At 40.0% G+C, this 15,121-nt stretch overlaps 1 protein-coding gene across 5 annotated transcripts in view; it reads left to right on the forward strand.

The window, feature by feature from the left end:
• Window positions 1-15,121, forward strand: part of dock11 (dedicator of cytokinesis 11) — an 89,541-nt gene that overhangs the window by 23,445 nt on the left and 50,975 nt on the right. For all 5 annotated transcript variants that reach the window (XM_024287573.2, XM_024287569.2, XM_024287570.2 and 2 more), the window contains exons 8-19: window positions 415-598; window positions 866-945; window positions 2,710-2,793; window positions 2,886-3,026; window positions 6,374-6,652; window positions 9,742-9,864; window positions 9,947-10,029; window positions 10,114-10,236; window positions 10,356-10,432; window positions 11,990-12,174; window positions 12,261-12,326; window positions 14,850-14,942. In XM_024287573.2, the coding sequence (XP_024143341.1) occupies window positions 415-598; window positions 866-945; window positions 2,710-2,793; window positions 2,886-3,026; window positions 6,374-6,652; window positions 9,742-9,864; window positions 9,947-10,029; window positions 10,114-10,236; window positions 10,356-10,432; window positions 11,990-12,174; window positions 12,261-12,326; window positions 14,850-14,942 (1,518 nt within the window). The remainder of the gene's footprint in view (window positions 1-414; window positions 599-865; window positions 946-2,709; window positions 2,794-2,885; window positions 3,027-6,373; window positions 6,653-9,741; window positions 9,865-9,946; window positions 10,030-10,113; window positions 10,237-10,355; window positions 10,433-11,989; window positions 12,175-12,260; window positions 12,327-14,849; window positions 14,943-15,121) is intronic.

Below are 15,121 nucleotides of genomic sequence, written 5' to 3' on the forward strand. Positions count from 1 at the left end.
GTTTCCTCATGAGGCCTGTGCTGTCAGAGATTAACTTTTCATTCACTTTAAGCTCTGACTTTGGGTTGAATTAACAGGGATGTTTACTTCTGTGAAGATTTTAATTGTTGTGGAAACGTGTTTTTTTTTTTACTTTTGAATGTTAACTTTTTCAGAGTGAAGTACAGTTACTTCTCATCTGAAACCAAAAATAAACTTCTGTTGAGACTGAAGTCTGTTTATCTGCCTCCCTCTAACGAAAGTGTTTATTATTGCTCATAAAAGGGGAATATTGCTTATTTAATTTCAAAAATGCATAAAATTGAATTATTTTGCAACAATTTTTTTTCAAACAAAAAACCACTCTTAGTTGGAGTATTGCAGTTGTTCGGCTTCCATAAAGTTTCATGATAAATCATTGTTTTTCCCCTGCAGAGTCCGAGGATGCGGCGAAACGGGTTCGAGCTGAAGATGCAGGATCGCTACAGCCACTTCTTGGCTGCAGACTCTGAAGCAGAGATGGAGGACTGGGTGGTCACCCTCAGACAGGCGCTGCAGAACAGCACCGAGGCGGGTCAGGACAAGAAGAACGGGGCAGAGGCTCTGGACTATGCAGCAGGTGGGCTGCAGTGGTTTGCTTCCGATCATTCTTTTGAAAGAACGGTTTAACTAGAATCCCTGTAAAACTCACTCATTAATGTTGATGAAAGTCCGGTGGCGGGGTTCAGAGATGGGCAGGATTCGGAGTGACTTCCTCTGGGACAAAAAAACGATTTGTTTGTGTATTTATAAATAGATTGTTTAAGCGATGACCTCTAAGATGACCTTTGGGATGTATTTATTCACGATTATTTTACCCATACGTGATGTTTGGTTTGTTTGTCAGAGGACGACACCTCCAGCCAGGGTAAAGGAGAAAGCCCTCATGAGAGCCAGGGGAGGAGCTTACACAGTGAACTCACTAAGGTATCAACCATGCACAATCATAGAAACCCTGTTAAACAGAGCAGGCTAATTTATAAACCTCACTTCTACTTAGATTTTTGGTTCCTCTCAACTGAAAATGACAGATATTTCACATTATGCTTTGTGGTGATTCTTTTTTAACATGGCTGAAGTGTCTTATGATTTAAAGTATATTCCTAACTCCATGTTGCATCTTTTGAGTTAGTTTTTATTTATTTATTTGTAATTTATTTATAAGGTTTTCAGGAAACTTTAGATGTTAGAATTTACAATTGTAGATTTTCACAAACAGAATGAAAAGAGAGCTAGAAAAGTCGCATTACCTGCAATAATGCTAGTGTGAATGCATCATGTACGAATATCAAAAGTTCGTGCATTAATGTCCTGAACGTGCTGAACGTTTTGATACCAATATTGTAAAAGTTTTAAGGTGCAGTAAAAAGTTTAAAATTTTCCCATTGACTTAACATGGGCTGAAAATTCGCATAAATTGTGTAATATCGCGAAAACTGTAAAATTTGCGAAAACCAAAAATACAAGCAGTAATGTCCTTAACGTGCTGAACGTTTTGATACCAAGATTGTATAAATCGCATAAAGTGTGCTTGAGTTTTTACGTGTCAAAAAACGTACGGAAGAAAACGTAAATGAAGAATCTCAATAGTGTGAATGCATTGAATGCATTCACACAATAAAAGAAACTAGGACCCTTGTATGAATAACTGGTCTGTGTAAAATGTACATGTCAACATAGGTACTAAAGAGAAAAAAAAGACAAATGCAAGAAAGTGAAATATGTAAGAACACTGTAGCTTAGAATAGACGTGTGAGTCCTCGTTATCTATCAAGATAACTGCTCTATCAGATCTCTACCCAGCCAGCAAGGCCAAGGGTTTAAAATTGGGCAGAAAATCTGGACCGCGAATGACTTTGTGGGGCCACCTGCGTCGACCCCACCTCTGCTGCAGCTGCAGTCGGTCTGCTCTGGGCCTCTGCAGCTGCAGTCAGTCTGCTTTGGTCCTCTGCTGCAGCTGCAGTCGGTCTGCTTTGGTCCTCTGCAGCTGCAGTCAGTCTGCTTTGGTCCTCTGCTGCAGCTGCAGTCAGTCTGCTCTGGGCCTCTGCTGCAGCTGCAGTCGGTCTGCTCTGGGCCTCTGCTGCAGCTGCAGTCGGTCTGCTCTGGTCCTCTGCAGCTGCAGTCAGTCTGCTTTGGTCCTCTGCTGCAGCTGCAGTCAGTCTGCTCTGGGCCTCTGCTGCAGCTGCAGTCGGTCTGCTCTGGGCCTCTGCTGCAGCTGCAGTCGGTCTGCTCTGGGCCTCTGCAGCTGCAGTCAGTCTGCTTTGGTCCTCTGCTGCAGCTGCAGTCGGTCTGCTCTGGGCCTCTGCAGCTGCAGTCGGTCTGCTCTGGGCCTCTGCAGCTGCAGTCGGTCTGCTTTGGTCCTCTGCAGCTGCAGTCGGTCTGCTTTGGTCCTCTGCTGCAGCTGCAGTCGGTCTGCTCTGGGCCTCTGCAGCTGAAGTCGGTCTGCACAGAGGGAGCTGAGCTCATGAGCACATTCGCTGTGCCTGAGGGTTTAGTCTGCCTTCTGTGCTCCTCTGCTCTCCGTCTGATCTTTGTTCTCCTCTTTGGGGCTTCTCTGCAGAGAGAGGTGAGGGCCCCATCTGTGTTCTGCACTGATTCATATGTTACTGCAGCGCTGGCAGCATAGAAATGATGAGACCTCTCTGATGATGTAGATCTCTTTTTTTTTTCTCCCTTGTTGATTTCTTTCAGTTTTCCAGAGAGACAGACCAGCTAAACAAGATGAACAGGAATGAAAGCAGACAAAAGCTGTTCTGCCTCGATCCAGAAACCCAGGTAAAAAGAATTCTTTGAATGTTTGGTTTTCTCAGCTCACAGGGGTCGAGTCTCTGTCTGATGAACCGTCTCGTCTTCTCTCTGATTCCCAGAGGCTGGACTTTTCCGGTATTGAGCCAGAGGTGAAGCCTTTTGAGGAGCGATTTGGCCGGCGGATAATGGTCAGCTGCCACGACCTCACCTTCAGTCTGCAGGGCTGCATTAATGAGAAGGCCGACGGCGGACCCACCAATGTACACAAATCTTCTAACTTCTGCCCACTCTTTACTGTTTTATGTAATTAAACTTGAAAGGTGACTCCAAAGTGGAGCGGCTTCTGTCTCACAGCTGCTGCTTCTAAAGATAGACATCTTTAATCTTCAAACCTGATGTGGGAAGCTTCTACCAGAAACTGAGGCAGCAAGACAGAAAATACACCACAGCACAGAAACTGGTCAATTACTTACACATTTAAAGAACCGGACTAAACTTGAAATTTGGCGATTTTCACTTTTTCGTACAATATCGGCAAAAAAAACCAAACGTGTACAAGGGATCTATACAAAATAACAGTCACGCACCTCCATGTTAAGTCTAGAACCATAATTGAAGTTTTGTTGACCTTTGACCTTGCTAATAGACCGCCATCTTGATTTAAAAAAACACCTTTAGTATCCCCTACAAATTTAAACTCCTAAGGATCTTTTGGCTCCTAACTCTTCGAGCATAATGGAAGCCACTTAGTAAAACACGCTGATTTTTGAGTTTGTAAATGTCAACACAGTGAGCTCACATAGAAGCATTTCCTTTTTGCCAGGGACGGTCCTGGGTATAGGCAACCTAGGCGGCTGCCTAGGGCACCATCTGCTGGAGAGGGTGCCAAATTGCAGTAATTAGACTATATATTATTTTTTTTTGGCACAACACTCATTTTTTTAAATAAAAAAAATGTAATAATTAAAACCAGAAATAAAACTAGAAAAGTTGCATTACTTGTGATAATGCTAGTGTGAATGCTGTTTGCTGAATGTGGTTGCTGAAGATGCTGACAAAATTTACTGTAATTGCTGAAGGGATTTAAAGGACGTAAGGACTTTGTTTGCATAAATTGCACAAAGAATGTGGAGATTTTCTTGTTAAACAAACATTTTTTAAATATTTTAAAACATGCCTAAAATATATGAACTAATTAGTAGCCCAAAACATTGATGCAAAATTAGCCAGAAAGCTAGCATCTTGCTAAAAGACTAGCTTAACTCAGCCTCAGCCCAAAAAACCTCAGTAGATGAAAAAAAAATCAAAAAAGATAGCACATTGCTAAAATACTAGCTTTACTCCAAAGTAGCCCTAAAAACCTAATTGGATGCCAAATTATTCAAAAACGTTAGCATGATGCAAAAATATTAGCTAAATTCAAAATTAGCCTTAAAAACCTTAGTGGCATGAATGTCCTTAATATAATGAACGTTTTCATACCACACTTGCATAATTTGCAGAAAGCTCTCAAATATTTAAGTGAAAAAAGGTGCAAAATTTGTGTAAAAATTCAGTAATTGCATAAAATTTCAATAATTTCATAATAAGCCCTCAGGGACAGCTTTAATGTCAAAAAAAGAAAGGAAGAGGAGGAAAAAACGGTCTCAAAGCAGAGGTTGTTTCATTTACATTCAGTTGCTTGGAAATTCACCCCCCTCCCCCATTTCAGTTTAAAAAATGCTTTAGTTTTTGGTTGAAAAAAAGGAATTTAACCATTTTTTTTAACTTGCTATTTTTAAAACCTTAACAATGAAAACCCTTTAAGACTGGAGAATCCCCTAGTGTGCGCACGAACATGCTGAGTGCAATGGTTAGCTCTTTAGCCTTCTGTTGTGAAGGTCATTCACTTCACCATTTCCATAAGTGCTTATTATTTAAGTTTTGATAATTAAAATAAGTAAATACTTATTCCAACATAGTCCAGGCAGCTATGTTGTTTCTGTTGCGAAAGGAGGAGGGGCACCAAAATCACTTTTCGCCTGGGGCGCCATGCAGGCCAGGGCCGGCCCTGGCTGTTGCTCACACAATTTTTACCTGCATATTGTGAAAATGTAATACATGAATCGTCGGCTCAAGATGAACAAATGTTACAGCACACAGTATGAAGATATTAGGATTGTGGGCGTGGTTTACAAAAACCCTCCGTTGCCAAGGAAATCCAAAAATGTAGTTTCTTCTAAAGATGACGTTGACCTTTCCCGCCACTCACTGATGACCAAAAGACAGCGTGGTTACTATGACGTTCAAACCAAGGTTTTTTTTTTTTTTTTATGAAATTGCTTCAACCAGGCTGGCAGAGGCAGAAGGGGAGAGTGAGGGGCATTTAGCAGCTGCTCAGCCAGTGAGGGTGGGTTAAAATGGTGAAGTAGCGCCTCAGCGTCACTTGCAGCTTTAATTCACGTTAGTCTTTCCCAAACCAGCTAAACAATCTGAATGGAGCATTTTTATGTTCTGCTACTGAAGGAGCTGAGTCTGTCCTGAAGCTCCTGACTCATGCTGGTCTCTGACTGCATGAACCAGCAGCTCTCAGCCTGTTTTGGCTGAGCCTATTCAAAGCCTGAGGTCATAAAACATCAGGTTAGGCCTCTTCTTCCTCCTTCATCGGAGAAGCTGGTTCGAGGAAGGATTGCAGTCATGTTTGTGGTCTGGAGGCATCAAACACTCCTCCCACTCCTTTCATTCTTTCCATCCAGTTTAAAGTGAAGAGCCTGTCAAGAAAGACTGCTCGCCACGACTGTGGAGGAAATGCTCCACCCTGATATCAGCTGGAGGACTTTTCTAGCATTTGTTGCTCTTAAAGTGTAAAAAATGTTGTACTGTTGCACATAAACAGAAAGATGATGATAGATTTGTCTGATTTTACTCTTCTTTTGGAAAGTCCTCAAAAAATTCCAGATATATTCTGTTTGTCCAATATAAATGAGTTTCACAAAAATATTTAGATAAAAGTTGTAATGTCTTCTTTTAAGGTTTTCTCTTGGAAATATGGCACCTATTGATGCAAGTAAGGCACCACGCCACTTCCAGATTTACTTTAACTTAGCATCTGCTTGAAAGCAGAAAACACAAGTCATTTTTGTATCTAGTTGTAAATAAATTCAGGCGTCAGTGTGGTTAACCATTTCACTTTAGTTTATTTATGAAAGTAGGTCTTCAGGAAGGATGCAATGGTTCTTCGTGAATCGGTAAAAAAGCAATTCAAAGTCGTCAACACATTCATCAATACAGAAAATGTAAAAACCGGTTTGTCATGGCCTGTGTCTAACTTTAGAAAAATGCAGAGTAGATGACATTTCTCCATGCAGGCTGGCTGTGAGTGTGTGTGTTATACATAATACTGAAAGGATTGTGATCTTTTCAGTATTATGTAGAATTGTTAAAACACACAGTTTGATGTAAGGGGCAAAAAGAAAACGTACTTGGTCTTAAAATACTTTTAATTCATTGTGTTGAGAAAAAAAAATCTGTAAAAAATTGAAATCATGACTTTAAAACTGTGAATGGAATCGTGGCTTGACTGATCATTTCATACCTAGTCTTCAGGCATGTTTCTCCTGATTCCCAGGTGGAGCCATTCTTCATCAGCCTCGCCCTCTTTGACGTCTCCAAGAGCTGCAAGATCTCGGCCGACTTCCACGTGGACCTGAACCCGGCTTGCGTCCGCGAGATGCTGAGCGACGCCGCGGGGCAGCTGTCTCCTTCCTCAGACTCAGAGGGCGGGGGCAGCGGCGCGGAGGGTGGAGGCGGTGGAGCGGGGCTCCCAGTGAACGGAGAATCGGAGCGAGGAAACGGGCTGCCAGTTCTGCAGAGAGTGTCTGAAGCTCTGCTGCGCTTCCCCACACAGGTACAGAGGCCTGCAGGTTCAGCCACCCAGAAACGGCGAGATAAGAGAAGATCAAATGTTCTGTCTAGAAGTGAGGATGTTGAAGGTGTTCAGGGTTTCTCTCTGTCCAGATGTTTTCTTTTTAAAACTGATAATTATCTACAAACCTTTCATCTGCATTTTCTGGTTCATTAAGCTCATCTTTGTCTTTGTGGCAGCAGTCACAGGTGCTCCAGCAGGGGGAGGGACTTCTGGCTACTCATTTTCGAGCCCCATATTTTTCCTCTCTGGCCAGTTTCTCTAGAAAAAAATGTGCTGCATTTAGACTCATGGTTAACTCATGACTCATTGGTTTTAAACCAATAATACTATAACCTTTATTTTTAAATAAAATTATATTAAACATGTTTTTATAGAAAACAAATTTGTTTTTTTAGTGGAATTTAAAGCAATAAGAAGTCAAAAATTCTTCTGGGCCTTCTTGATTCAGAAGTTTGGAAGTGATCCTCACTCTTGTTATATCGTGAAAAATCTTTGATCTATTTTTTTTTTACTAATTCTGGAAGATCTTTTTAGGAATATTTTTAGAAAAAGCATATTTTTTCCTGTTGTTTTTTTTACTTTTTACTGATCCAAACTGTGAGTTTAGTGATCCGTTACACCCCAAGTGTTGATGGTGTGTTAGCTTTTGTGGTTTATGTCTGAGTCAGTTTTCTGACAGACGCCCGAAGTTTCAGAGCAGTTTGTGGGAATCATTGCTGGAATTTGCTTTCCGTTTGAGACATCTTCCTCGTGCAGCTGGTGGCTCTCTTCTGTCATGATGACTGCAGCTCTGGATGTTTGGGGCTGAAAATCCAGGTTTTTGTGAGGAGCTCCTGATGTTTTTCACATCTGTCCACAGTAACTTTAGTGTAAGCTCGTTTATGGTTGTTTAAGTCTGTTTGTGAGTCTGGGTCGGCCTGCTCCTTCATCCTCTTCATCTGTGCATGATGTCAGGGTCGAAAGCTTTCCAGAAACAGCTTCTGGACATGAGGAGAAAAAGCAGCAGACCTCCAACAGAGAGCAGTGTCAGGTCATGATGAAACACATCAGAGGAGTCAAACGTAGCTGTGTCTCATCTCAGCTCAGCAGCACCTGGGAAAGCTGGACACAGACAGGACACAGCAGTGATGAGGGATCGGCTGACCTTCATATGGGTCAGTCCTCCACCCTGCTCTGCTCCTGGTGAATGTGCAGATGGATGAGAGTGGGAGAGCTGCCTCACTTTTACTCCTAAATCAGCCGTTTGGGACGCTGGTCACAGACTGTTCTTAGTTTAGAGAGGATGCCTGAGGCTGGCTCCATTTATGTCCTTTCCAGGAGTGATTTCTGTTTCGCTGCATTGGGAGGACACAGCGCTCTCTTTGTGCGTTTTTTAGGAATTTTTCATCTTTTCTTTTGTATTTGAATTGCTGATTTTTAGATTTTCTGTTTTATTTAGAAAGAACTCCAACTGCTGCCACCTGCTCTAAATTACTGCCCTGAGAATGTCTGGGTGTAAATACAGAGTTGTGGTTCAATGTTTCCGTTTTTAGTTGGGATGTTCTTTAGCCATCTTCTCTGATTCTGGACTGACACCTCTGGCCTGTTAGAGAACAGAACAGAACAGCAGCTTCAGTCTAAGTCAAGTGGCGGGGTTGCTCCATGCCAACGATCCTGCCCATTCAGAGGTGAATTTCTAATGAACTCCTGCCGCTCTGCAGAAACTATGTCCTAGAAAATGGCTCAGGTTTTCAGATTTAGTCTAAAAACGACACCATAATAATTAAAATCCTACAGGAAACGCTTTGAAAATACATCAAAAGATGATTGGAGTGGGACTTTAACTGATTGACTTTGAGGTGAACACAAACATCATTGTGTCTTCGAGGGATGCTACGATACAGTTTGCTGACGGTTCGATCCGTACCTCAATATAAGCGTCACGGTTTGATATGTATTGAGCAATGTGTCCGAAATCCCTCCTAACCCCTAACTACTAAAAAGCTATATAGTGCGGGACTATATAGTGCCCTGGATCACTACTTTTCTTTAGTTTTTCTAAACACTGGATTTGTCGTCACAAAGTCGAAATCAAATAAATACAAACATTTCACGACGTTTATTTATGACTCCACTGTGTGCTGATGGTGAAAATGTGGATGGCTTATTCAAACACTACATTTAAACATGTTTTTTGTTCATAATTGTTCAACCGCAATGCATTGTGGTCTACTTTCGCTAATCTAGTGCGCATCAATGCGTTTTTCGCAAAGACTTCTGGGAAATTCCTAGTGCACTCGATTTTGGAATTAGTAGATTCAGACAGCACTATATAGTCCTACTCACTATATAGTGAGTAGGGGGGAGTTCAGACATAGCTTTATTTATTTCTTTTAGGCTAATTTGGCATTTAGCTAAAATTTTAGCTGACTATCAGCTTCAGCGTTTTCAGCTATCAATTTCAGCATCTTCAGTGGACAAATTCAGCTTACAGCATTCACACTAGTATCATCACAGGTAATGCTATACATCTAGTTCATAATTATGTTGAAAAGTTACATTTTTAAAGTTTTAAAAATGTAGTTTTAGAGTGTTTATCCTGTTCGCTCCGGGACCTAAGGAGAGTTTTGGATTTTGGCCCCTCTGTGTTTGAGTTCGACCCTCCTGTCAAACACAATCTAAGATGAAACAATTAAAAATATTTAGAGCTGACTTACTCGTCTTAATAAACAACAGCAACACAAGTAAAGTTCAGTATTCTTTAGATGTCAGTCATTTATTCTTTTACCTTTATATTTTTTTGCAAAAAAAAAAGTATCTCGGTTGTTTTTTAGAGTGCTAAAACTTTTATTATCCGACTACTGTTGGAGGGACAAGGTAACTCTGGCAGGGAGGGGGAGAGTGGGCGGACCCTTAAGGCACCTCAGACTGGTACTGAATAAATAAAAATATGTATTGTGAAAAATGTCGTACTGAATGGTCGAACGTGTATTGAACGGTTTGGTTTTATATTGAATATTGTTGTATCCCTAGAGGCTTCTCTTTGTTTTTAGAGAAAGTCTTGACATCGAGGTCTCCTTTCTCTGCAGGGGATCTTCTCAGTTACAAACCCACATGCAGAGATTTACCTGGTGGCCCGTGTGGAGAAGGTTCTGCAGAACGGCATCACCCACTGTGCCGAGCCATATATCAAGACCTCCGACATGAACAAGGTTTTGACTCATTTAGATTGCTCCCGTTCACTAACAGTAACGTCTTGGACTGGTTCTGGGTTTGACTCTGTGTTCTCTGCAGTCGGCACAGAAAGTTCTCAAAGCAGCCAGGCAGACGTGCCAGCGCTTGGGCAAGTACAGGATGCCGTTTGCCTGGGCGGCAAAGTAAGACATGAAGGTTTCAATGAAACGTGAGTTCATCTGAACGACCCGTGCAGCAGGTGAGAGACTGTTTGTTCTCTGGTGCAGACAGGTGTTCAAAGACTCTCAGGGCAGCCTGGACACGGAGGGGAAGTTCTCTCCTCTCTTCCGCCAGGACAGCAGCAAAATCTCCACAGACGACCTCATCAAGCTGCTGGCGGACATCAGGAAGTGAGTCACCATGGCAACTCCCTCCAAGATTATCCTCATGAAAGAACTCTAGCCTGAACATCAGATGCTTCATGTAGTTTTCCTCTTTATTTGTGGATTTCATTTTGTATAATTTGCAGACCTGAGAAGAGCAAACTTCAGACCATCCCTGGACAGCTGAATGTCACCATCGAGTGTGTCCCACCGGACTTCTCAAGTATGTGGTCGTTCCTGCAAACCTCACTGACTCCATTCTAATGTCTCTTTCTGACACCCTGACTGCTGAGACCAAGCAATACAATTCAAAACAACTGCTAGTAAACTCATAGTTTAATATGATACTACCATCTACAGACTATTTGCAGCTCTTTCGGAGAGTTTGCATTTATTTTTTAATGTTTCAAGACTTCTTTGTCTCATTTTGAGCCATTCTGCTGTACGTACCAGGGGTGTCAAAGTCAGTCACACAAGTCACACAAGTTTGAACAAACTAAAACTATATTTTTAAAACTTTAAAATGGTAACTTTTGAACACATGAAATTGATAGCTAAAAATGCATAAGCTGATAGTTGAAAATGCTGAAGCTAATATCCAGCTAAAATATTAGCTAAATGCCAAATTAGCCTAAAAAACAAAACAAAAAAATGCTTAGGTTAGTCAAAACAGCTTAATTTAATAGCTTAATTTTGAAATGGCTTCATTTCAAATTAGCCTAAAAAACTGAAAAAAAGGAACTAAATTCTTCAAAATAGCTAGCAAGTAGCTGAAATATTTGCTAAATAAATCTTTAGTAAATGCCAAAATAGTCCAAAAAGCTAACAGAATGCCAAAAACGTAACTATTTGAACATAATTATGAATAATAAAAAGGCAGGAGTATTATTCCAGAATAACAAAACAACTTTCAATATTTCACTCTCCATAAAAATATGTTTTGTCAAAATTATACAAGTTAGAAATAAGTGCAAAATAACTTTGGGTCATTAATAACAGTAGGATAAAATGATCTGGAGGGGCAAATAGAATTACTTGGAGGGCCGGATCCGGCCCCCGGGCCTTGACTTTGACACATGATTTTGTTCTGTTGCAGCTTCATTCAGGTTTTAGACTCCTGAATACACTAATAAAATTTCGTTATATTTTTGATGATTACAAAACTTGGTTCCACTCTGTTACCACTTTTTTTTTACAATGAATAGGATTGCACATCTGGACTAATATCAGCTTTCTCTCAGGAGAAGAAGTTAGTGGTTTAGCTGTTACTGATGAACAAGAAGACAAATTTATTTTTGTAAATAAAATAAGTAAAAAAAAAAAAAAAATATATATATATATATATATATATATATATATATATATATATATATATAAATTGTCTTTTTCTGATTACATTGTTAACATTGTTGTCTTGGTTAGAGTCTCTCCAGACTTATTTGGTATTTTAAAACTTTTTTCAAGCATTTATTTCTCTTAGTTTTTATAGATTTGGTCTCAGGACAAATACATGTTCTTAGAAACTATATATTTTAGTATTTTGTATTTGGATTCTTTGAAATGTGATTTATAGAATGAAAAATATCCTTCAATTCTGGAACGACCCAGTCAGTAAAATCATAAATAATAGTTAAGGACAATGTGAGGACTATTTTTTCTCCAGTTTGATCATGTCTGACTATACTGAAGTGAAAAATGATTGGGGGGTCTGAGTGATTTTAAGTATTGAGTAGTTGGATAGTTCTGCGGGGAAATGTTGAAGTTTTGCTATGCCCCTCAGACACAGTGACGTCCTCCTATGTTCCTGTCAAACCCTTTGAGGACGGCTGTCAGCGGGTCTCAGTGGAGATCGAGGAGTTCCTCCCGTATGAAGCCAAATACAACTACCCATTTACCACCTACAAGAACCAGCTTTACCTCTACCCTCTGCAGCTCAAGTATGACAACCAGAAGGCCTTCACCAAGGTGGGGAGCAGAAACCGAGGAACACATGCAGCAAATCTGGAGGATAAAGGATCTAAACTCAGCTGATGTTCTTTCCTTTTCGTCAGGCGCGAAACATCGCAGTCTGTATGCAGTTTAGAGACTCTGATGAAGAAGGTGCCACGCCTCTAAAGGTGAGATTGTGGAGCTGTTACATGATGTGAAAACTGGAGAAGACATAGTGTTTTACCACTCAGATGTTCATCTAATGTTGGACAAAACCCCTTTGCTTTCTTCTCTGAGCTGGAACACCAGAAACTATTTTATTGTTATTAAATATTTAGCTGAAACTGTGTCCCTTAAGCTGCAGAAATAAGATCAAAATAAACCACAAAGGAGAATTTTAACTTTAAAAATGTCCTACAGCAGTCCTGGAAGAACCAGTTTTTTTCATAGTTCTTCTGTACGTTTGAATAAAAATTTGGCCCCTGCCAGATATTCAAAAACTCAACAAAATTTCCACACACCTATTACCCAGTGAAATGAATTTTATTCACAGTGAAAGACACCCCCCACAGAAAAAAAAGGTTGACATCACAGCGAGATAACCCTCAAAATAATCAGTCGTATCTTAAGGATCTCAAAAAGGATATTTTAACATCCACGAACAAAGCCAAAACGCATAATAATAATCTACAAGGAAGTTGTAGATTATTATGGGATGGCCACAGGACCTATGACAGAGTAGACATGTTGTGGTAATCTGTAATCTTTGAGTTAATTTGTAATATTAGTAAATTTTCTAAAATTAGTAAATTTTCCCAAAAAAGGAGAAAAGATAGCTTTTATTTAAGCAATATTCACAACATTTCACACACGTCACCAGTTTTAGTCTACAACCACAGCTAAAGTTTCTTTGACCTTTGACCTTGGTGATAGGTCGCCACCTTGAATTTTCCCAAAATAAGTCATATTTAGTATGTTTCTACAAATGTCAACTTCTCCTAGAGATTCTGATTTTTTAATGATAACTTCCTTAAGGAATCACTGTAAAACAAATCATACCCTCACAGTATACTTTAATTAAATTCAGATCCATTTGAACACTACTTTACATGGACTAATACACACTGAATTTCAGTTTTTCAGCAGACTCCTGGCTGTTCAAAATACTCTGATTTAAGAACCAACTTCAAATTAGTCTGTTTTCATCGAAGCAGTTTTCCCCAAAGTAGCACAATAAATCAAACTTCCACATGAAAACATAATTAGATCCATCTATTGCAACTTTGCTCAAATCCTCTGGAAAAAAAAACGTTTTCTTTAGACCAAAGCACTGAGCCTGCTGCAGTCTTTAAGAGATCGCTGTGATTGCTCCAGTAATGACACTAGAAGATCCTCCAGAAGAAAACATAATCACAGAATGAATCCAGTGGAACAGAGACAAAATCAAAGACATGGTAGACTCGGGTTTTCAAGTCCTTAAGCCCACACACAAATAAAAGTCCAGAGCGATGGTATCGCCTGCACCCCCATCCTGCCCCTGCTTATCGTGACCCCCATCCTCGGTGCTGCTCCTTTCAGACGTGTTTCCATGCTGGTTCAGACTGAACACCCTGTGAGCAGCGACAACACATCCGAAATGTGCATTTCTCCTTCCTGTTGTTGGAATTTGGTCTCCCACATGCAGAGGGTCACGGCTTTGACTCTTTCTGCTGCAGTTCTGGTCATCTGAGCTCGTTACGATGACCAGTGATGTTAGCATCCTAAGGACTGCATGAAGCCTTCAGGAGAGCTTTGAACCATTCGGTCTGTCCTCATTAGAGATTTACCATGCTGCTGTTTGTATAAAACCAAACATTTTTTTATTGTGTAAATTTAGGATGTATACAGTCACGCATTTGTCTATAATTGTGCAGTGAAGTAGACATTTTCTGAATCTGATTTTTTTTAAAACTGAGACGTGTCTCTGAACTCCATTTTTTAGGCATTTCTTTCCAAATCCTTTACATCAATTAAAACTTTGTTTTGCTTCATCAAAGCAGTTCATTGAAGGGTTTGGGTCTGGTCATTCAGTCCAGTTCTCTTATACAGTCAACAACCAGGACTTTTGGCTGAAATGCATCTTCTCTGTTTGAAGAGGCAGTTTTGTGGAATCTTCATCATCCTAGAATATATGGAAACAAACCCTTTAAAATCATTTCATGATCATTTTCAGCAACATTGTTTTTCTGTAAGATCACTGATGATGTTTCTTCCGTTAACAGTGTAGTGGTACACTCCTTTGAACTGAGAGAAGTCCTGTTTCTGATGGTTCTTATTCTTTTAAAGCACTATTACCATACTTGAGTTTGCTTTACTTAATTAAACATGGTTGGATGAGAACGTTATATATTTATAGGTTGTATTAAACCTTCTATGATGACACCATTCTTATTTATTAAAAAAAAATAAACATCAACAGATAAAAGTGGTTATAGTAAAAAAAATGCACATCTTGGCTAATTTTTACATTGCGTTTGATATTAAACATCCAAGTATTAATAGTTTAAGCTGCAAAAGTCTGTATAATGAATTCTTAAGGACTTTCAGCTTAGATATTTTGAAACTAAGAAACGTTTTAAATGTTTTGACGTTTGAAAATGTTTGTTATTTCTCCTCTGTTATTATCAGTAACAGCAGAGTTCTGGAGACTTAAGTTTGTGTTCTCGTTTCAGTGCATCTACAGCAAACCGGGAGAGTCGCTCTTCACCTGCAGCACCTACGCAGCCGTCCTGCACCACAACCAGAGCCCAGAGTTCTACGACGAGGTGAGAAGACGCCCAACCCTGCAGCAGCTAGCTTCTAACCTTCAGGCGGTCACATGACTGACAGAGCAGAAACTGAGTCTTCGTGAAGTTACGAATTTAGAAAAATAACAGAAAACCAGCAAATCAAACCATCTGAATCCTTGGTTTTCATAAACTAATGTAATGTAACACTTACACGC

The sequence above is a fragment of the Oryzias melastigma genome, linkage group LG18, assembly GCF_002922805.2.
Source record: "Oryzias melastigma strain HK-1 linkage group LG18, ASM292280v2, whole genome shotgun sequence".
Lineage (NCBI taxonomy): Eukaryota > Metazoa > Chordata > Actinopteri > Beloniformes > Adrianichthyidae > Oryzias > Oryzias melastigma.